This window comes from Diceros bicornis, chromosome 41 (genome assembly GCF_020826845.1).
Source record: "Diceros bicornis minor isolate mBicDic1 chromosome 41, mDicBic1.mat.cur, whole genome shotgun sequence".
Lineage (NCBI taxonomy): Eukaryota > Metazoa > Chordata > Mammalia > Perissodactyla > Rhinocerotidae > Diceros > Diceros bicornis.
In genome coordinates, this window is record NC_080780.1 from 4,740,712 (window position 1) to 4,764,440 (window position 23,729).

Below are 23,729 nucleotides of genomic sequence, written 5' to 3' on the forward strand. Positions count from 1 at the left end.
TGTCCCCAGTCCCCACTGGTGGGGGGAACATTAATACATATTTGATGCATTCGCCATGTTACCTTTCCAAAGTCTGAAACACATGTGGCCCGAGGATTTCAAAAGTAGACTTGTAGGGCCGGCCCGTGGCTTAGCGGTTAAGTGCGCTCGCTCCGCTGCTGGCGGCCTGGGCTCGGATCCCGGGCGCGCACTGACGCACCGCTTCTCCGGCCACGCTGAGGCCGCGTCCCACATACAGCAACTAGAAGGATGTGCAGCTATGACATACAACAATCTACTGGGGCTTTGGGGGGAAAAAATAAATAAATAAAATCTTTAAAAAAAAAAAAAAAGTAGACTTGTAGCTCCTGAGTTAGTGGAAGTGAGTAACTTCATTGCAGGTGTGGACTTGTCCTTACCCCCAAGTTACTCCTTTGAGAACTCTTTGTATTTTAAAAATTAACACCTGGAGGGAAAGCACACCATCTAAAATAATGAGTTTCTAATAGTGAGAAATATAGCATTGTTGAAAGGGCACAGGAATTGCCTTCTAGAATGGAGAATCCCAACAGTTGTCTTTAAACCATACAGTGTCAGTTTCTGATGCATCCAGCCATTTGGACAACCTCTACCACAAAGACTTTCTGAGACATAATAAGGAATTGAATTGTAAAACTCTTCTGACATATTTAGCAAACTAGTCTTTAACAATCAGACATATAGACTCACACAGTAAAGTGGTTTAAATTGCCTTGTTTTTGGTGCAGAAAGCAGATTGTATGCATCTGCATTGTGGATTTCTAAAACACTTCCAAATGCTCACATTCATTTAATTCCTATTGGGAAATATATTGTCTAGTAAATATTTCATTTATGTCTTACTTTAAGTAGGTCTAATATATTATCTTGAAAATTTAATAAATTGAATTTGTCTTGAATTTATTTATTTTGATACTAAAGTAATTCCGTTATTATTGTAGGGTCTTAAATTCCACAAAGAAACTTCTAATGATGGAAAAGAAGTTGCATACCCTTGAGGACGAGCAAATGGACTTTCTTTTATCATTTGTGGGTTTTTTGGAGAAATTATTATTGCCTAATCCTTTCAATTCATTTGGTGTTCCCAAATTCGATAACCTCCCATCTCTCACTGAGACTATTCTGAATACAAGTCATTTGTGGATAAATCATTTAAAAAGTTTAGAAAGGGGTTTATCTGCTATTGATGTTCAGAAATCTTTGGAATTTGGCAAAGAAGTGAGTGAAAAAATACAAGCTCTTGGAACTCTCTGGATAAGGAAAGAATCAAGAAATATTTTGAGATTTATGGAATTAATACTTTTTGAAATTAACCCCAAGCTACTGGAATTGTGGATGTATGGCATTTCAGAAGGAGAAAGAGCTAAATTAGAAACCTTGTCTACACTTTTAAATTTTTCTGTTCCAGAGGATGAGATGCTTCTTAGTAAAAGCTTTAACTTTTCCCAGTTGTTCCATTCAGATTGGCCTAAATCACCAGCTGTGAAAATGGATTTTGTACATTTAAGTGAAACTGTAATAAATAGTCTCTATGAATTTGGATTTCTGAGGCAGGAAGAAGTCTCAGAAGCTCTGGACACAGTCTATGCTATAAGGAATGCATCCCATCTTTTCTCAGCCCTTTCTGAATCTCAAAAACAAGAAATTGATGAAATTTTGACTTATATATATCTAAATGTCTTCAAAGACAAAGATTCAGCTTTACTTCTTCAGATTTATTCTTCATTTTACCAACATATTTATAAATTCTTGAGCATTCAGACTAGACAGTCTTTGCTATCTTTCCTTACACAACTCTCAGAACACATTTTGGATATCATAAAGCAATTTAATTTCCAAAACATCAGTAAAGCGTTTGCATTTTTATATGAGACAACACGGGTTCTTGAGGGAATTTCTGATGTATCTTATTGTCAGCAATTGCTTTCAATTTTTAACTTTTTGGAGATTCAAGCCCAATCTCTGATGTCTACAGAAGGCCCAGAATTGGAAGTGATCTACGCTACTTTGACTGGTCTGAAACGGCTGCTCATAGTAGATGGAGATTTTCGTATTTCTTTATTTCAATATATAAGCCAACTCTTCAATGAATCAGTAGAAGCCCTGCTGGATAATGAATGCTTTGCATTGGATAACAAAAACATTTCTTATGTCAATTATTCCATAGATGGGGGGTCTTTGTTTATTCTTCCATGGGCACAAACTCTTTCAAATTTCTCCACAAATGGCAATGTGTTCAATGAGTTTATGGCTGTTCACTGTACCGTTTCATGGCTTCAAATGTGGACTGAAATCTGGGGAAGCATATCTCAAATATTCAAGTTTGACGTGAATGTTTTCACTCCTCTTCATGTTGGTGTCACTCAGCTTTTGGATGAATTGGAAAGTGATATGAAAATTTCTAAAAGCTGCCAGGGAGTATTTCCCACCCATCGCCCTGCTAGACTCATATTAAATTTGTTTAAAAATGTAACTCAAGCAGATGGCTTCCATGATTGGGATGATTTTCTGAATCTCAGGGACCTCTGGGTAGCATTAGGTGATGTGTTAGTTAGAGTAAAGTCACTTAACCCAGACCAAATAGAAAAATCCCTTTTCACCATGGAAACTGCCCTGCATCAGCTAAAGGCATTTCCATTAAACACAAATGCAAGCAGAGAGTTTTTATATTCTCTGTTTGATGTTTTCATTGAATTAAGCAATTCCTCAGAATATATAGATAGAAATGTACATTTGATAAATCACTTACTTTCAAATAACCTCACAAATTATGGAGTAAAGTTTGAAAGTGTCATCACAAAGTTAAGAGAAACAATGTTATTTCTTAGAAATGTGTCACACGACCAAGATTTACTGTCCTGTGCTGATATTTTTCAAAATGTTACTGAGTTTATTTTGGAAGACAGCTTATTATATGTAAACACTTCACAGAGGCCATTACGTATTCTGGCCATGTTAAATTCCACATTTTCCTCTGAGGACACAATTAGCAGACTGAAACGATGCATTGCATGGGTAGACATTATAAACCGTCTGTACATGATGTATAATTCTAGTTTTTCACAAGGCCATTTTCAGGGAATTTTGAAGAGTTTCAAAGATGTGGAAAACAAAATTAACTCTACGTTGAAGCTTGTTACTTGGATGTTAAATATCAAGGAACAGCATTGTTCACTGAATAAGTCAAATATAAATTGTGTGAATATTAACTTGAAAAATGTAACTGACTTTCTCAATGTTATACTTACTGCAGTCTTTGAAAAGGAAAAGATACCAAAATTCGAGATTTTATTAACTCCTTTAAATGACTCCACAAACCAAATAAGGATGATTATCAATAACTTAACAAGAGACTTTGATTTTGCATCTCAGTCCAACTGGAAACATTTTACTGAATTAATTCTAAGACCCATAGAAATGTTAGATGAAATTCCTAGCCAATTTCAAAATATTTGGCTGCATTTAGTAGCTCTGGGGAAAGAAATTCAAAAACTTATGAAAGATATTTCTGCTAATGTCCTGGAAAATAACTCCTCTTCTAAAACTGAAAAGTTGTTAAATATATTTGCTATCAGTCCAAAAGCAGAAGATGTAAACAGTTTAGGCAATTCATTTTATCATTTGGCTAGTTACCTTGCCTTCGATTTATCTCATGATCTCCAAAATTCATCAAAAATAACTCCACGTGAAATAACCAAAGCTGTGGGTCTTGGTATTCAACTGGTTAGGGATGTGTTCAACTCCCTAATGCCCTCAGTTCATCACGATATTCTACAAGATCCAGGTAATATTCAGGTTTTAAAGAAGGTAACTTCTCTCCTGCACACTCTCAAGAAGACAGATATAGACCTGCTAGTAGGTCAACTTCAACAAATTAGTGAAAGCCTAGTGGATTTCTTTAAGAATATCAGTAGATCAGGTACTGGCAATTTGGAGGTCAACGTGCTTGTTGGCCTGATGGAGAAATTTGTAGACAGCTCACATTCTTGGAATGGGAATCATCTGCTGAAGCTCTCACACCTATTTCCTAAAGATGATGTTAATGCCGTGGTAGATGCGTACTACGCGCTTCCTCATGCTGCAAGACTCCTGAAGAGACTAGTTGACAAAAACATCACAGAAGCCCTCAAGGATGTCTATAACTTCACATTCTTTCATGGTATAAGCATTTCAAATGTCACCAAGGAAAACTTTGCTGTTGTGATAAAAACTCTTTTGGACACAATTGAATTAATATCAGAAAAACCAGATATTCTTTCAGAGGCTTTAACTTGCCTTCCCGTGGTTTGGTGCTGGAATCACACTGCGTCTGGATTTCAGCACAATCCAAAGTTAGCAGCCTGTAATGCCCAGGAGCTCATGTCTTCTTCCTTTTACAGCAAAGTGGCCAGTATACTTGACCACCTCCACCTGTCTCCCCCATCTGAAGTTTTACAATGTTCAAATGAAAGCTCACAGACAGAAATAACTAGGAAAGTGGTCTGTGTAGTTCATGAATTAGTGGACTGGAATTCCATTCTTCTAGAGGTGTCTGAAGTTTTCCATGTTAAAACTTCGCTTGTGAAAACTGTGCAAGAATTTTGGAATAAGGTGTTACCTTTTGTCCTGTCTTCTGGAAATCAAAGCAATGACATTGTCTCTGAACTTTGTCCTGGTGGTCCCATAAAGCAAGTCGCTTTGCAAATCATAAAAAAATTAAAAAATGTCAACTTTACAAAAGTTACATCAGATGAAAACATTGTTGATAAACTAGCTAGTTTAAACAAGATTCTTAATATTAATGAAGGCATAGAGGCGCCTGTTCGAAATAATATTTCCTTAAATTTGGAAAGGATAATAAACTCACTTTCTAGGGATCAGAGCCTGGAAAATAGCACTCATTCTCTAGTCTCTCCATTCGTGACATTTCTGAATGCAAACCTCACAGGTAGTAGTTTAGAAATGCTATCAAGTTTTATTAAAAAAAGTGAAACAGCTTACAACTTTGAAGAACGATGGCTTGAATTTGAACAAACCATGAAAGATCTAACCCATGACTTTAATATCAGACCCCTGTTCTCTGAAGTTAACAAAGAAATTCAAATTATCAATTCAGTGGCTCATCAAAACATAACTTTGCAACTTGCCCATTTTTTGGAAAACCTGGGTTCATCATCGTTGAAGGCATTAGAAATTATTGAAGATCTTTTATCGGTCGCAAAAAACTGGCTTCATAAATACGCAAATGAAGAATACTCCAGAATGATACAAACCTTATTTCTTCTTATGGCCAATGAGAGCTCAATTGATGATGTTTTGTTGACTAAAGATATTGCTACCATTTTGGATTATCTCAAAAACATTTCTAGAAAAGGAAATTTTGATGTTGCCCTTCTAACTCATCTGCTAAACCAGGAACAGCTAACTAATTTCTCAGTTGTTCAGTTGCTTTTTGAAAGCTTCCTAATTAATTCAATCAATAACTTAGCTGGGAGTTCTCAAGAAGCGGCCTTGAATTTAAGTGATACTGACCTTCAAATAATAAATTTCATTAACTTCACTTTGAACCATACACAGTCAGAAAATGGTAAGAGAATAATTCTCCCTCCAAGAAACGTAGTGGATTTCATGGCACAGCTTTTGAAAACATTCTTCTTTTTACTAAAGGAAAATTCTGAGGACAAAATATCTCTTGTGCTAAAAGACCTCCACAAAGATATCGTGGCAGAGATGAGGTGAGTCTACTGTTGCTTTGTATAGTACATGTGGCGGTTATACATTACAATCCACTTTATTTCTTGTATATAAATGTCAATAACAGCACTTGGACTTAGCTTTGAATGATCTTTGAAGTGCTTTTTGTCTTAATGAACACTTTATTAAAATATCAAGGTAAAGTAATTTTGATGATTGTCATCTAACTAGTAAATATATATAAACCTAATGCCTAGTAATTAATCACACGTTATGCTTTCTTACATGTGTGGATTATGAAAATATGAAATTCTATTTTATATGGAACTGAAAAATTCGTTTTTATATATGTATATGCATATATAGCATGCTCATAATTTAAATTAATGGATTAACTGTCTAATCACAAATGAGGAGTTTAAATATTTTCATTCCAATTAATCTACTATGATGTTTATATTTGGAAACGTTAAAATTGAAAGTCGTCATTTTTTTTCATATATCTTTTTTTTATGTCTTTTGAAGCTTGCCAGTGAAAAGACTGGAGAGAAATTCCAATTTATTCTATGATGTCTATATCAGTCAGGGGTCAACCACGAAGTAGAACCAGAACAAAGATTTCATACAAGGAATTGGCTTCCACAGTTTTGGAGGCTGGCTAAGCAAGTGCAAAGCCAGTAGGGCTGGCTGTCGGGAAGGGGTGCTCCCAAGCAGGCTGGAATGCCACAGGCATGAGCCTCTTGTCCACAGGTGGCAGTCAGTTGCATATCCAGCTGCTGTTTGGGGTCTCTAGGTCAGGGAAGTCCTAAGCCTACTCTGAAGGCCTTCCAACTGATTAAGTCAGACCCATCCAGGACACTATTCCATCTTAATATCTTAAAGTTAACTGATTAGAGACTTTAATAACATCTGCAAAATCCTTTCCCAGCAGCACCTAGATTAATGTTTATACTACAAAATGGCCACTGATTTCCTTCCATACTCCACTCTCATGAGGGAATCAGCTGCATAGCCCACGCAGAGCAGAGACATATGAGAAAAGAATCCTCAGGCTGTCACTCAGCCTAGCCCAGCTGACACATAACAGAGCTGTCAATGTCTAAGTGATCTGTGAGGACTTTGAACATTCAGAATGATGTTACCCCGTGCATTGAGAATCACTTTATATTCACTTCACATTTCTTTCCTTTCTAAAAGCAAAAGTATGTGGCTCTCTAAGTGGTTAGGTTTGAGGCATTGTAACAGCATGAAATTCCTCCACTCTTTTCATTATTTGGCAACAAAATATTAATTTTCATCTGGAGTGTATTTTAGCATGTCATTTTTTAGTCAGTATTATCCTCCCATGCTGCTACTATAAAACAAAAATGTCACTATATGTTTTAACCTTTCAGTTGCTAAATATGAAATTTAAAAATATGTATTTACAGTTTTGTCCCAAAGGATAAAATTCTAGAAATTCTGAAACTGGATCAATTTCTTGCCGCCATGAAAGAAGACAGATTGATGAGCATTTTTTCAAGTTTAAAGGAGACTGTATATCATCTAATCAAAAGCTTATTTATATTAGACAATGGAGAATTTTATTTTGATAATCATCGACGACTGAAGTTCATGCGAGATTTAATTAATACTTTTCTAGGGGAAATCTCAGTGAAAAATAAGGCTGAAAATAATTTGGAGTTTCTTACTGTGGTGAGTCAGTTGCTTTTCCATCTGAATAGTTCTGAGGACCTCTTCAAACTCAATCACAATCTTCGGTCAGCTCTTCACCTTGTGAAAAAAGCTTCAATAGAGATAGCAAGTCTTATGGGTACCCTTATAAACTCTCCTAATAAGGACTTCCGTACCTTGTATCCTACACTCAAAGAAGTTATACTTGCTAATTTAACTGATTTGCTTTCCTTTATAAATAATTCATTCCCTCTAAGAAACAGAGCAACATTACAAATTACTAAGAGATTACTTGGTGTTATTTCAAGAGCTGGTGGAGAAAGTCGTGTCCCGGAACCCGTCTTGGAAATGTCCAATACTCTGATCATGCTGGTGAGTGACAGTGCTGAAATGAGAGATCTTGCCACATTGGTGAACTCCACTGTGAAACTCCTTAAGCTAGCCAAGAAAGTTTCGAGGACGATGGCCACTATTTTTGAAACTCATTTCATCTCCAAAACCAATGACACTATGAAATTCTTTGACACTCTTTATTCCATTTTGCACCAAAGTGTTCGAAATGTTGTGAACGAAATAACTACTTTGAAAAAAGTAGATTATTTAATATTTGAAAATATAAATGACTTGTTGATGCCATTTCTTGACTTGGCCTTTGGAATGATTGGGGTCAAACCTAGTAATATTTCACAAGACTCTGATATTTTCAATATGTCATCTAGTATATTCTCATATGTGAACCAGTCCAAGGACTTTTCTGATATTTTGGAAGATATTGCTGAATTTTTAACTTCTGTGAAAATCAATTTGGGAGACTTGGAACATCTTGTGGCAGCATTTAATAATGGGACTCAAATATTTTCTATGGATTCTGTCAACTCATGGGAAGAAATCCTGGATTGCTTAGTTCCTATAAATAACATCACCAACCAGATAGACCTCTTACATCCTGACCCAATTTCCACTCATATTTTCCCTCAAGATACAAAGTGGGAAAGAACTAATGAAGTGATCCTGTTTTTGGATGAAATAATATTGCAAAACAGCACAGAAATAGGGATGTACTTGAGAATTGTGATTGACCTCATCTTAGAATCTCTTTGGAATCACTTAGAGAAGGATGACTGGAATGTTTCTAATTTGTTGCTGACATTTGCTCAGCATCCAAATAACCTTTTGAAAGCCATAAAAACAGTTGTAGAGGTCTCCAGTGGAATGAAAAGTGACTATGGAGGTGATTTGAGTAAAGCTTTGTTTTTCAACACCTCTTTGATTCAGAATGTAACTCATCAACAACTTGAAGAAGCAATCCAGATTGTGTTAACTAGAATAGCTCTCTTGAAGAAAGGGCTTCTCCAAAACAAATCCCAGTGGATAAATTCCATAAGAACTTTGTTTCAGCCTGCTTTTGAGATTCTTATTAATGCAACCCCTGGAAAGAATATCACGTCAGGAGAGGAAGAGAGGACCAAGAAAGAGATGACAGATCTTCCTTACATCCTCAACCCATCATTGTGGTTTGAGAGATATGTGAAAGAAGTAATTGCGTTGACTGAATATTGGCAAAAGGTCCCACTGACAGATCAAAGGTAATGAAACACCTAATTCACTTTGTTTTTTTCTCACTACCATAACTGTAAAATAGAACCATGCAGGAATTACATTGAACCAGGTAAGTAGTCCTTCTTGTCTTCAACTTTCATGATGCTCTGAAGTTGGCTTCCATGTAGAGTGATTCAAGTCCTGTGTGTTTGCACTATTTGATTCATTATTTGGCATTCAAATACTATTTGAATTCATTCTAAATTTTTCCAAAATAAATTATTTTATTTTCAAAAGTAAAAACTTCTTATGCTAGTCACTTGTCCCAAGACTAGGTATGTAAACAATTTTTCTATTCACAAACTCTGGCAGCCAAGGGTCCTACTATCTGATGTGCAGAAAAGAATATGAGGCCATTCACTTCACACAGAAAATTGTGCTTTCAGTTGTAACTAGCTACTGGAAAGGTCCAGGCAGCTGTTGGATTCTTCCCTCTTTAGATTCAACCCAACTCTATGTGGTTGATCCACCTGCAAGCACTGTTCCCCCATCCCTGAATGGTAGGTCAAGGGCACCCTGTTCTTAGAAGCTCCAGTCCTATTATTCGCCACATTCTGGAAGTCATCTGCTGCCTTAGGTTGGAGGACTTGCGCCTCTAAGTGTGCGGGGTCTCAGAGGTGCTGCAGCTGTCCCAGTTCATCCTCTCTGTGGTTTGGGTGGTTTGTGGTCCCTGCCTGTACCTACCTTTCTCTTAGTCCCACAGGGAGATTGGAGGTGCCATTTGGATCCTCACTCATCTGCCAGAGAGCTTGACCTATTTTCTGTTAGTTCTGCTGCTACAGGGCTGCACCTTGAATCCAATCATTTTTATAACTTGGAAGGATTTCCTTGCGTAGTGAAATAGATATCTATTGCCACAAAGAACTGTCGCTGCTTTGAGATTTGCATGCTGGCTTTCAGAGCTTCCAGCCTCATGTCCTCATTGCCTCAGATCCTAAGCTACACTGTGTTTAAAGCTTTGCTCTGAATTTTCATTTGAGCTGGAGGTGGTCCCGGCAACCCTCATTTTCCTCCAATCCCAATGTTCGTCTGATTTTTTCAGTTTTCCGTGGAGGGAATTTGCACCATGTCCCAAGACTGGAAACTAATCCTGTGTGAACTGGCCGGGTGCGGTCACCACCTGCAGTCTCTGCATGCACAAGTAGAGAATTCATTCCACTTCAGTGATAAATTGCTTCCATTCTTGATGCTTGTTTTCAGTATCATTTTATCATCAACTTCTTGAATGGGGAAGATACAAAATGTCCAAAACAGAAAATCTCATTGGTCCTGGGTTTGAGGTCAGAATAGCCTGACTTTGATATGAGTCTTGGCTCTACTGGTCACTAATTTTCTGAATCTAGGCTAATCATTTAAAATTTCTGAGCCTCCCTTTGTTTATGTACAAACAGGGATAACAGCGGTACCTTTCGGGGGTATGGTAAGTATTCTAAAATAATATAAACTTTAGATATGCAGTTTATATGAGTTTAACACGTGAAAAATATTAATAAAATAAGAGACATCTAGGCAAAAACATTAGTTTAAAATTAAAATAATAATAACAACAATGACAACAAAACCCCCATAAGTAGAAAGTTCCATGAATATTGCGAAGGTTTACTGCAAGGTCTCAAAGTTGAGACTCTCTGGTGGCAGAGGTCAGATATCTGGAGCAAATTGGGGCAGAATTCATTTTTCCTGCCTCCCGCCTCAGTACCTGCAATTGTACAGGGAAGAGAAACTTGGTTGCCCCAGAGGTGAATCCATTGTTTTTTGTCCCAGAGAACCCTCTGGGCTGTTTGTCATCTCCCCCTGGTTGGGTGTCATTCAGCAGCCCCTTCTTTTACCTGCATGTCATCAGGGGTTATCTGTGCACCGTCTGTGTTACCTCCAGCTACCACCAAATTCCATTTCAAAGTGAGTGCTGCTTTTAAGCTATTTACCATTCTCAAAATCCATCATAGAGATAAGGAAAGCAAACTAAAGAGGAGTTGGGAAGTCAGAAAGAGAAGGCAGTCTCCTAGATCTCTTCTTTCCTCATGTCTGAAGCCTTCCCAACACTGCGAGGGTCACTGATAAATAGACCATGAAGTCCACTCGAGAGGGGTGGATGGGGACATACAGTATCCCACCTGCAAAGCCCTTGAGATTATCAAGCACTTTGCTCCACAATGTGAGAATGTGGGACCAGCAGCCTCAGCCTCACCTGAGAGCTGCTTAGGAAGGCCGCGTCCCCAGCCTGCCCAGAGCTGCCCAATCAAAGCCTGTGCTTTAACAAGGCTGCCAGGTGACCAATAAGCATGCTATAGTTTGCGAAGCGCTGGTTTGACCACATTCCTTATTTTAGAGGTTAAGAAACCAAGACTTGGGGCAGTTCAGAGTCATACTCAATAAAACGCATCTACCAAGCCAGAACTGGAAGTAGCCATCGGTGGCTGTACCAAGAGGCTCTATGAAATAACGACTCTTTTGCTTCCAGGTCCACAGTAATTTCAGCACAACTAAAGTATAATAATTAAAATACCACAATTTATCAAAATATATATCACCAAATGGTGATTAAGAAATGATTCTTCACACCATCATGTTATTTTTCTGAACAGCAATAAAAATTATGTACAAGTTTGTCCTTCTATGGCACTAAAACACAATTCAGTAATAACTATTTCCTGCCCCCAAATTATTTTCCAGTTCAACTATATTTTTTATTATAATTAAACAAATAACTTTATTCTATTTGTTGTTTAGTTTAGAGCAATCCTTTGCTCTGATATCTGGCTTCCCTAGAGGATTTTGTATAATTCTGTCTTACTTTCAAAATTTTCAAATGGTTTCAGAATCTCTTTTAATCTATGATTAACTACTGTAACTAAAGAAACCACAGTTTTCATCACCTCAAGAATTTCAGCACCCCAGTCTGAAAGTGAATTTAATTATTAAACTTACTTTTGTCTTGATATGTACACACAGCACCACCAAGCTGAAATTTTTATATTAACATAGGATAACTGCATTCTTTAAGGACTGGTTGCATTCTCAACAACAGAAAAACAATATTCTAATTGGAGAAAGCTCACATTTGCGTAGGGAGGTGGCTGTACTAAGCCCGTTAAGTGTGTTTACCTGAACAGGATTATTCTGTGCTGTTCTATCGCCCTGTCAACACCACAGCAGAACAAAAAGTTAAACATTTTTTTCAGAAACTTTCATTCTTCCTCTGGGGAAAGTAAATTTAAAACAACAAGCTGTAAAAATATTGAATTGCATAAAAAATTAAAACTTTGCTGTGCTCCCTAGAAGCTGTGCGTTGGGTTGTCACAGGGTTCTGGAGCATTCTCGGAGTGTGGCATTTTCTCAGACTTGTGATGTTGCTGTGTCTGTCCCAGCAGCACAGCACAGGAGTGGGTGATTCAACACGCCGAGATTTCGAAACGGGTGCATGTTGAGAAGACAAGATCCTTGTGTGGTTTTTTAAAATGCCTCCAATCTCCAATATCTCAAGATATTCTTTTCAGGGAATTTCCTCGGGCAGCTGTACCCTTAATCAGTTGGTGTGGCTTACAGTAAAAAAAAAAGAAATATATATATTTTAATTCTTCTTTTAGAAGTGCTTCACAGATCATGTTATTTATATGCTCAGTTGTGTCTGTTGTTCGAGGATGGTTTTGAGTCATAGAAAGAATATAAACTCATCTAAGAATGGAACAAAAGCCATTTTGGGTTAAAAAATAAGAGGTAAAGCTGTGAATTACCCTCCCCTAAATATGGCGTAACTCTGAGCAAGGGAAGCTTATTAAAAGATTGTTCTGGATGTTTTTACTCCAGTACCTTCCAAGTGGATTCCATAATATGTCCATACATACACACAAACATGTGCACACGTACACAACACACATGCAGATGCACACATGCTACAACTCTCTAGGAATTTGTTTAAAGATAAAAATCTTACTTATATACTAATTCATCTGTTAAAGTTAGTTCTCCATACACAAATAGTCAACCATGAGAGTTCTTTACGTTGGCTTTCTCCTTTGTTTCTCTTTTTTGACACCCTTTCAGCATTTACCTTTGCATCTGAGAATGGACCAGGACAAGAAGAGAGAGAAAATATCAGATTTATTGGCTTTGAACTAAAACAGGAGACTTAGTGTGTTCTGAAGGTCTAGGCTATGTTAGATGTGTTCTCCGGTAGAGTAAGTTGTTGAGCAGGGAGGATAGTTCTTATGTTACGACTTATTCTTGTGAGGAAGAATGTGAAGTGACGCACACGGCTTGCATACTTTTGCCCGTTAATGCCTTGTCTGTTTCTCCCCTAAGTGTTGTTGAAACGTGTCAGGTCTCCTGGCAGCCTTTGAAGCCCCCGGAAGCCATCGCGGCTCTGCAGAAAGTGAAGATGCTGGTTCTGCGTGCGCTCATCATCTTTGCAGGTGGGCTGCTATGTAAGAAGTGCTGCTAATTGCCCTGTGCCAGTTTTCAGGGCACAGCTGCCAGCACAATGGGTAGCTTGTCCCTGAGTTTCTTTTAGAATAAAACATAGCCTTCTCAGCCTGGCTTCCAAGGCCCTGAGGTGCTTGCCCCTGTCCCCACCTCCTTCCCACCACTGCCACTCTTCTCCAGCCAAAGTGAACAGCCCCCTCCCTGCCTCTGGGCTGGGCTTTTGGTCTCTGTGTCTCTGCTTATGGAATGTGCTTCTCCATCTCCCTGACCTAAACTCCAGCCACACTCCATGGCCCGGAGCTGGGGCATCTCTTCCGAAAGACTGCCGCCGTCTTCTTTGCTGGCAATGACCTTGAGCAGACCTCTGTGAAATTCAGTATTAACGCTCTTATTTTTAAGATCTCCCTCCTAAACCAGAGTGAACATTCCTTGAAGGCAGCATCCATGTTTTAATCCTCTGTGCATATCTAGTGCCCGGCACAGAAGATGCATTCCACCTGTGTGTGCTGAGTGATCCATGCAGTAACCTGAATCCCCAGGATACTTGCTCTATAGCCCTGGCACTTACTGCTTATGTGTTAGTGTTTTGGTACCCTTTTCCTGCAGCAGTCTGTGGCCTCACTGAGAGCAAGATCTGTCGCTTTTTGAATTCTGTCTCCGTAATATAATATGCTGTATTGTCTCTAATGATGGGTAACTAAATATTTGTGTTGTAAATGAATTAATTTGTCTACTAAGATCCTACTTGTCAAATCTGTTACTACATATTTCAGTGAAATCTCCTTTTAACGCCATTGTTGGAGGAAAGTGCCATGAGATGCCTTATAGGGTCAGTAGATTATTTTAGAACTTCCTCTAATATGTAAATATGAGGTCTCAGAGCATTTCTGAGTCCATGGATTAGACCAGTGCTGCTTAAGTAATTTCACACGTGTACACATGTTGCCGCGTCCTATGGCCCAGTCTCCTGACTGCAGCTGCACAGAGCCCTCTTGGTGCTGTCAGGGCCTGTGGGCCTTGAGAGTGCTGACGGCAGTGGGTGCTGGGCAGATGGACCTGAGCCCAGGAGAGGAAGAGCAGAGAGGAGAAATGGGGAAGCCAAAGGGGGGTCTGATCAGACTGAGAGGAAAGGAGAGGAGCCAGAGGTCGGCTGAGTGGGCCTTAACCCTAAATCCGTGCGTGGAGCCCAGCCATGGCTGTCCCTGCATCCCTCCTTTGACCTAGGTTCATCTGATACCACATTCTCACTCTCCTACCTCCCCCTGACCTATTCTCAGATGATTAATATTATTTAGATTATTAATATTAGATTATTATTCTTAGATAAGGTATTTTTTCCTCTGGAAAACTTTTCTTGGCCTACCCAATCTGCCTCCAGTGGCAGCCTGACCTCTGTGTTATGGCCCTTATGGCTGTGCGCTGCACTGATGGTAAACACGTGTGTGTCCTCATGACTGCCTGTCTTGATCATTGTAAACCCAGTTTATGGGGATTGGAGCTTAGGAGATGCTGATGGACGTTTGTTGAATGAATGAATGAGTGAATGCCAGGAGCCCTTAGTGCTCATGTCTCCATCCACTGGGATTCCTATATGTGCAATCTTTGGGACTTTACGCTGACTGTCCCAGTGGGAATGTTTGGCCATACAAGACCAAAGATGGGTGATATGTGCTCTCTGGGAGCTCTTGGGGTTCCTGGGCAAGTGTGTGGGGCTGGAGGACACTGTGGAGAGCAGAGTCTGGCTTGCCCAGGGGGGCACAATGGAGGCACGCCCACATTCACCATCACAGGGCGGGTCACGGGGACCCTGGGTGGGTAACTGGTGAGCATAGGCAGCAGAGACTGGGAGCAAGGAGTACAGACCTGCCCCTGCCTGGGAGTGGAGGGAAGGAGAAGCAAGCCTTGCGCAGAACTAGAATGTCAAATACTTTTTAAAACAAATTAAAAATAAGATAAATCTCGTACTAACTGCTAGGAAAAAGCTAAAATTGGGTGATGTCCTATGGGAAAATCACTTAGCTTACAAAAGAGCTGTTTACAAGTGAAAATCGGTAATTTAGTATTAATCCAAACTGAGTTCTAATCTGCTCACTCACCTCTTTTTCATAATGCAAAAGTTTCTTTAAAGCCAAGAATTGATTAATCTTTTAGGCTAAGAAACATGAAAAAGGAGGGAGGCAGTGAGACATCTGTTGACATAAATGAAACCCATTGGCACGTAGGTTCAGTGTTTTTTTGTTTTTTGTATTTTGTTTTTGTGTTTTTTTTTTTAAAGAAAATCTCTATTTCCAATTGGAGATGTTATGAACATTGGCAATACTGTCAAATATAAATCGTTACATATCTAAGTTCACCTTAGGACGGTCAACACGTTTTCAGCACGTGCAAGTTCGCTTGGGCAAAATGTGGAAGGCATGATTACTTTGAGATTTCACAGTCAGCTAATGTAATGGCTTTTAAATGAATTAAACATCCATTAATACCTGAATTTATATTTATTTGGCCATTCTGTGTTGCAGCTGCTCAATTAATATCGCATACTTGAAATTACATTAGTCACAAAATTAATTTTGGATTTTTCTATTTCATTTCAAGAAAACTCAAGCATGTCATACTCACGCATGACTCAGTAACATTTAAACTGTCACTCCACTTTCCTTATTAAACTGTCACTCCATTCTATAGAATAGGAGGGCGGTGACAGGCCCAGAAAGAGTATAGGTGCCAGCCGAGAAAGATTTGGGGTGGAATGGACCAAAATGGGCAAATGGCTCCTCTTCCATCACCCAGAGGGAATAGCAGTCAGATCTGTTACTATTACTATTGAAAATAAAGTAGTTATTTGCATGTCATAGAGCTAAGTTTGGTAACACTATGAAGAAAGCTGTAATTTTTCTCCTCTGGATCTAATACTTGACATACATTAGAAATGACCATGTGAGGACAGGGCTTGTAGCTTGATGGGCTCATAGAACCAGAAGGAACCTCAGTGGTCATCTACTTTGACCTTCTGGTTTCTGAAACTGGCAAATTGAGGCCCAGAGACTGGGAGTGAGTTGCCCAGGATCTCAGAGTGCAGAAGTCAGCCCCTCTCCAGTGGAGGAGGCCATGGGGGTCTGTGGGGCTGAAGGGAGCCGAGTGCGGGGTCCAGAGAGAGGGATGGGTCTGGAAAGCCAGAGCAGGGGGTCTGATGTGTCCAAAAGCCAAGAAGAGCGACAATTGCGGGTAGGAAGAGCCAGGGCATGGAGCCGGATGTGCAGAGCAGCGTGAGGGGCCCCGGGGAAGTGCAAGTGCAGAGGCCTGAGGAGGGCCTGCATCTTTCTGGCCTTGAGGGCGGGCCGTCAGACACCGGCAGATGCAGGCCAGATCTCCTGACAGCCCAGCACTTCCTCCTGTAACCGTGTTATCCCTGACCTAATCTTGCAGTCACCATCTAGTCCACGTTCTCATTTTACATCTAGGAAACGAAGGCTCCCAATAGTCCTTGCCAAAATCACACGATAAGTTAGGCTTTCTAATTGTGCATTCTGTGCTCTTTGAGGTTTTGAAACATAATTCCTAAACATGTTGCTATGTCTTCCCCCAAAACAGAGGATCCATTTATCCTCAACGATAAATAAGGTGATGTTGAGTAATACCTTACGTCTTTCATTTTGCATTTTAATAAGAGATTACTTAAGAGACACAGTTTACGTTTTTTTTTACGATGGGAGACTTGTTTTCCAAATCAGAGAAGTAGCAAGATTAATGAGAAAATATAAACAAATGAGGTGTCCAAGTGGTATGCTTCTGAAAAGCATGACTTTGGGTATATTCTATGTACTCTATGTATATAGTTCAAAACAGTTTTTTTAAATAACTTTGGAGAAACCACATAATAATGTAAGAAACAGGACCGCAGTTTTTCTCTGGGGGAAATAATGTAAGAAACAGGACCGCAGTTTTTCTCTGGGGGAAATAATGTAAGAAACAGGACCGCAGTTTTTCTCTGGGAGCTGGGGGACGGAGCTGTTAGGAGCTGGGCAATATCCTGGGTGTGACCTGGTGAGTGCTGGGCAGAGGCACAGAATCAAAGCTGTTGGGAGGTGTCACTGAGCAGGTGGAGGGATCAGTGGGCTGCGAGGAGTGAGGGAGAAGAGAGTCACAGTTGGCTCCAGGATGTGACCTGCAAGGTGTGGAGGATGGGGGGCCTCAAATCGATTGTGTGTATAATTCATCCTTCAAACTGGGGCACTTCTGAGAATGAAGAGGGCACTGTTCATCACTGCTCTGGGACAATAGGTGAAAACCAAGACTGTCCTGGGCAAACTGGGGTGAATGGGTACCTTGCCTGATGGGTACAGGAAGGGGGGCCAGTGTGGGGAGGTGGAGGAGGGGTATCAATTTCTGTGCATTCAGTTAGGCCCAGAGCTTTAATTAATGTTATTAATTAAAGCCAAAACAAAGGCTTTAATTAATAACATTTGGAACTCAAAAGGTACAGCTTTTCCTTCATATTCTGAATGTTCTTGTTGATGATTTAAGGAATATTTATGAATTTTCATCATTTTGAATCTTTCAGAAATGACTGGTGAGAGCAGCTAGTTGGGGAGAGGATTGTTTACTGATGACTTCTCTGTGTGTTTCCTCTGGCAGAAAACCCTTCCTTGACCAAGGACATCCTGTGTGCCTCTCTGAGTTGCAAGCAAGGCCGGATAAGGCCTCTCATTTTATATGCTCTGCAAGGGGTCCCTTTCGTGCATGACTACTACCAGGTTTGTCGTCTTAGATGTTTCAGAGAATTTCATGTTCATTAATTGGCCCATGTAAGGCAGTCTTGTGATTCTAGCTTGTTGGCTTGGTCCTTAAAACCAAAGCAACTGTGTTGTGTGCAGTCATGTGAGAAGTTAGGCCCACAGAAAGAGTGCCCACCCATCCTCCCTCTTGGGTTCTCCCGGTGGTGTGCTGGGGTGACTAGCACTGGTTAGTGAGAGCTGACTGTTAAATTTGCAGAAATTTTTCAAACTGGTATTTAAACATAGACATCATTAAAAATCAAATTATATAAATATATGATTAAACAAGTTATGTTAAAAACACAGGTAATAAATTCTCAAGACTCGTCACCTCTTAATTATTTTAGTAGGTTTTACTATTGTCTCTCCTCTTGAGATTATTTACATCTGTTGTATCTCTATGGAAATAAAGTATAGTCGTGTGCTACTGTGCATCTCTTCCCAATTCTATGTTCAGTGACGTCGTGTTGGTAACTTGAACCAGGCCACAATGGGAGCATTTACACCATGGAAATTGGCAAATGCTACAAATAAGATATTTTTTACCAGAGATCCAGTTGTTAAACATTTTCCAGCCCATCACAGGTTCTGACTAATGGAACACACTGGCAAGTACCAAGAACTGATGGCTGAGTGGGAACCAGTGTGTCAGTCTCCTTTTTATTAATTGGATAAGGACCCAATGAGTGCCCACGCAGGGTCTCCAACTGAAGCTGGGTCTGAGAACGTGACATTTACCCGAGGCGTACTCCCTTGCCCTGGGGTGAAAGCCCACTGGGCCGCCGGCAGGTCTGACCTGCTTGGGAAGCCTGGACAATGGCGGCATTTTTCCAACAGTGGAGTGAGGTCCTGCGTTTCTTCTGGTCCAGGTCTGAATACGGCTCACTGCTTTTGTGGAACAGTAACTCCACCTACTCACATGTCCAGTGAATGTTGGATTATCTCAGCAAGTAGAGAGAAAGATGATGCTGAGGGAGATCAGAGAAAGTCGTGCTAACCTCCTGCAACATGGTGAGGGTGTAGAACCCTGGCCTCTGAAAATGTGAAGAGGGAGTGAGAGCTGTAAATCCTTCATCGGGCCTGGAGGAGGGGTGTGTGTGACCAGGAAGCTCGTGGGGTCTGTAGAGATAATCGTCTTTGCAGCCCCTGTAGTTTGTCATATGTACATTGATTTATTTAGACCATCAAATTCTTATTTCCAGGTTGTGCAGATCTTTGTCAGGTGTTAAATGTGGATATATATAAAAAAACCTGATAGACGATTTGTGAGTCCTGAGTGAAGTTCACAATACTAAAACAGGCAGGAGACTCCAGCTTTCGAAACAACTGCCTCAAAGACTATATTTATAGTTCAAATTGTTATATGATTGCCAACAGTTCTAGCTGATAACAGGCCAGTTTTGACAAAGAGCAGAAGTTTCTTTGGTGACAAAAATAGAATGGTGCTAATCTCAGCATGCAAAGCTTCTAGGATGGGTCTGTGATTCAAGGGCTTCAGGAGTGTGAGGCTTTTAGAAATGTCAGTCTTTCCCAGGCAGTGGGATGTGAAGTGCCCTGTGCCCGACAGAGGCAGGCAAAAGGCACAAGGCTATTTTTAATTTTTCACTATCTAAATAAATATTCTAACATTAAGTTGTCTCAATGCCAACATAGAATTCCACTGAAAGTGAAATTCTCAGCCAATTGAGTGGATATGATGAAAGTTCAGGGTGTCAGCCTCTTGCCCTCATCCACTCAATGTTCTAAACAGTAGAAAATAGCAATAAGGAGCTAAATAAGGATCGCAAATTATATTTAAAAAGTGACGGCAAGTACCCAGTGAGTCTCTACATTTCTAGGATAAGCTGAATTAGAGTATCTGGCTGGAACTCAAGCTGAACTTGGGACTTCCTACCACCTCCCCAAATCTAGACCTTTGAGCCCACGTGCGGGCAACGTTGCATCTGCAAAGCAGGCTGAATACACTTAGTGACCAGTTCCTGGGTGATTACAGACCTGTTCTAGCCAGAGGAGTCTGACGTGGGTGACTTTCCACGTGGTGGTCTTACCCTGTCCCCAAAGGTCTGCCTTTGTACTTGGCACTTCTTGCACGGAGCCCGGTGTGCCTGTGATGAAGGAAGCTGGAACTTTCCTTCCAGTGTCCTTGCTACTGGGGAGAGGAGTGTACTTTCCTTCTCTACAACCGCTTATATGTCGAAATTATTATGTTGTTAAATTTAACAATAAAATCCACATTATATTGGATTGGAGGAATATTATAAATGTGTAGAATTAAATGTAATTTGCATGTAGTTACAACTTATGAACTAGAGGTTCTTTCCTATGAGGGAATGCTTGATGGGCAGAGCCCCGGTGTGATGGGTTTTATTTACATTCTCAAAAGGAGCTGGCTCCTCATTTGTACGTGTAGTTTTGACCTGGATGTACCTGTGCACCGAGAAGAGGGGCCTCCACGGAAGAAGGGGAATATAGGGCCTGTGAAGTGTTCAGGTGGGAGAATTGGGGAAGGTGTGGAGAGCTCCACACTCAGGAATGAAGAGCCGTGAGTGAAGGTCGAAGGGGCTTCTATGTGCATTATGAGAAATGGACACGTGGGCTGGAGACCTGGGACAAGACCAGGACATCCTCCCACCTTGCAGGTGAACTGCCTGTGTTCCTTGCCATCTTTTTCCTTCTGCTTTCCTACGGTCATATTCAATGACCAACGGGGTCTATGTGCCTGTCTTTAGGGGCAGTGAGTGAGGGGGAAGCTGGAGGGGGCTGTGTCTCCCAGGTGTTACGGACTTCTAAGGAGCAAGTAGGCAGGAGGAATGTAGAGGAGGAAGGAAATGCCTGTGTGTCCCTGAGTCCTATCGCAAAATTGAAAACAAGGAACCTGGCCTGAGTCAACCATCCCGTCCCAGACGCTCCCCAGGCATCAGACAGAGCTCCAGCCAAAGTCCTGGGCCCTGCACATGGCTGAAGCCTTGCTCCTCACCTCCTTTGGTCCCCATTTGGCATCAACACAGACAACAACTCCCTCCTGAGTCACATTTCTCTTGGCTTCCAGGACCCGCTCTCCCTGGGGCTTCCCGCTGTACCATCTCTGTCTCCATTCCCGGTTCCTCCACGTGTTAGACGGCCCCAGACTCAGTCTCCAGACGTGTTCTCTTCTCTATCTGTGCTCACATGCTGGCAATCTTGTCAGATCCTTTTATAGTCTGACAAATGCCACTTATATCTCGGCAACTTCCCAAGGTCCCTTCCCAACCTGGCCCTCCCCGAGCATCAGGCTTGTATACGCAGGGGCCCTCTCCACATCTCTTAGATGTCAAACACGCCTCCCAGTGCAGCATGTTTAAAAGCAACTCCTGATTTTTTCACCCAGCCTTTCCCTTGGGTGGAGTCCTGTTCTTCAGTTGCTAGGGCCGAAAACCTTAGCACACTTGCTGACCTTTTTTTTTTTCCCTCTGTTAGCAAATTCTGTCAGTTCTACCTTCCAGATGGTTCCAGAACCTGGCCATATTGTGTCACCCCCACCAGTTCCTCTGATCCAAACCTCTATCCCATCCCACCTGGTCATTTTGATAGCCTCCTGACTCTACTTCTCCTCCCCTTGGCTCTGTTCTCAGCTCAGTAGCCAGAGTGATGCTTCTCAAGCATCATCAGAGCGCATCACTTCTCTGCTTTGCACCGTCCAATGTCTCCCAATCTCGTTCAGATAAAATGCCAACGTCCTAAAGGAGGCGAGTTGCAAGGTCCTGCCCTTTGGGTGGCCGTCCCTCCCGAGGCCCTCCCCTTGTGCTCTTTTCCCACTGTGCTGGCCCCTTGAACTCACCTCAGGGCCTTGACACTTGCAGTTCCCTCTGCCTGGGGTACACTTCCCTGAAAACCCTGAATCAGGTTGTAAACTTTCCCCGCAAACCGCTGGCACTGCTCCCCCATTTCTGCCTTGTATTCCTTCACATCCCCTCTGCCATGCTGACTAGTTGCTCCCATGGCTTCTGCTGGCTGTGTTCCTACACTGGGACGCTAGCATCTCAGAGGCAGGGGGTTTTGTCTCCTTTGTTCACGACTCTAGCCCCAGTGCCTAGCCTGTGCCTGGCGCTTGGCAGATGCTCAATAAATATTTTCTGAATGAATGAATGAATTCACTTCTGTTCAAGCTTCACCCCCAGATTATTTGGGAAAAAAGTGGACTTGGAAAGGGAACCATAATAATAGACGATTTAGAGTCAAGAGGTGCCGTGCCGTGTGACGATCCGCCGGCTGGGTCAGCTCCCCCCCTCTGTCCTGTTCAGAGGTTCTGTGGTGGTGGTGATGGGGCCAGAGTCTGCGTGCTTTGATCGCGTGTTAATGCTCCTCAGTTCCTGAGAAGTGTCCCCTCTCCACGCAGATCCCGCTCAGTGGTGCCCGGTGACCCACTGCAGGGAGGACCCCAGAGTTCAGCGTCCCTCTGTCTCGACATTTCAGTACTCTTCACGTTTGCCTTTCCTTGGAGCATATATTTTTTAGCTCTCTCTGCTCACCTGAATGATCCATCATTTCCATTTGCAAGAGAAACTAATGGTTTTGAGAAAAATATTTAGGAGTTTTGTTTAGCAGAACTATTATGTAAGTGTCGACTTACATTTGATGCTTTCCTGTAATCAGGGTAACCTTAGACTATGCTTCCAGCATCAGGAAGAATCCAGTGATATAAATAAAATACGATGAAATAAATAAATTCTGATGATGTAAAATAAATTACATGCAGCAGAGTTGCTGTGTCCAGGGACTGTATATAGATTTATACATACGTCTGTACACATAAATAAGTGTGCTGCTTTTTTGGGTTGTTTTAAATTTTAGACTACCTGTACTTGTCACTGAGTTTTACATATGATAAATATTTTACATTTTTATCAATTTATAGGTATTATTCTAAAAGATTTTTTTGCAAAATGATTAGTCTTTTATAAAAACTGGTTAAGGCTTGTAAGAATATGCTGAAATGTCCATGGAATCTTAGAGTTGGGGCCCAGACCAGGGGTTTCCCACTAGGCTGCTCAAAGTTCTAGGAACCCCTCCCCCTGCGGAGGGGAGGACAGGGAACCTTCGGCTGCACTGCTGACCTTCAAGGCAGGGCAGACTCAGCTCTTATCTACTTTGCGTACAGACAGCCACGTACGATTTCCTTCACTCATTGGTTTTACGGCTGGGAATTTTGAAAAGCCTCAGTTTTCAACCAGGAGAGAGCTCCAGAAGGCCACACGCCAGGTCATCGGTTGGGCGGCACTTGCTCTCTGTCACGCCTTGGCGAACATGCCACCTGGCCTGGCTGGTCAATGACAGAGCCAGGGTGAAATGTGGGCTCTCCTGTTTCCCAGCCACAGACGACTCCTGCTTTTCTGCAATGCACAGGAACAATCAGCCGTGATTGCACATCCTCAGTCTCCTATGCTACGTTTCTTGAGACTAAGGGAAATGAGCTGCAAACGTACAAGGCACGGAATACTCAGTGAGGGTGTGCATTTATCTTGAAACCAGACTCGTGCCCACACAAACAAGTATGTATGTTTCTAACTATACCATTGCTTTGTTTTCTAG

The 23,729-nt window shown here is 41.2% G+C and overlaps 1 protein-coding gene across 1 annotated transcript in view; it reads left to right on the top strand.

Moving 5' to 3' along the window:
* The window catches only part of ABCA13 (ATP binding cassette subfamily A member 13), a 448,014-nt gene that overhangs the window by 126,581 nt on the left and 297,704 nt on the right, over nt 1–23,729 (top strand). Inside the window, exons 18-21 of the mRNA XM_058534839.1 lie at nt 960–5,732; nt 7,122–8,951; nt 13,267–13,376; nt 18,022–18,140. Of these exons, the coding sequence (XP_058390822.1) occupies nt 960–5,732; nt 7,122–8,951; nt 13,267–13,376; nt 18,022–18,140 (6,832 nt within the window). The remainder of the gene's footprint in view (nt 1–959; nt 5,733–7,121; nt 8,952–13,266; nt 13,377–18,021; nt 18,141–23,729) is intronic.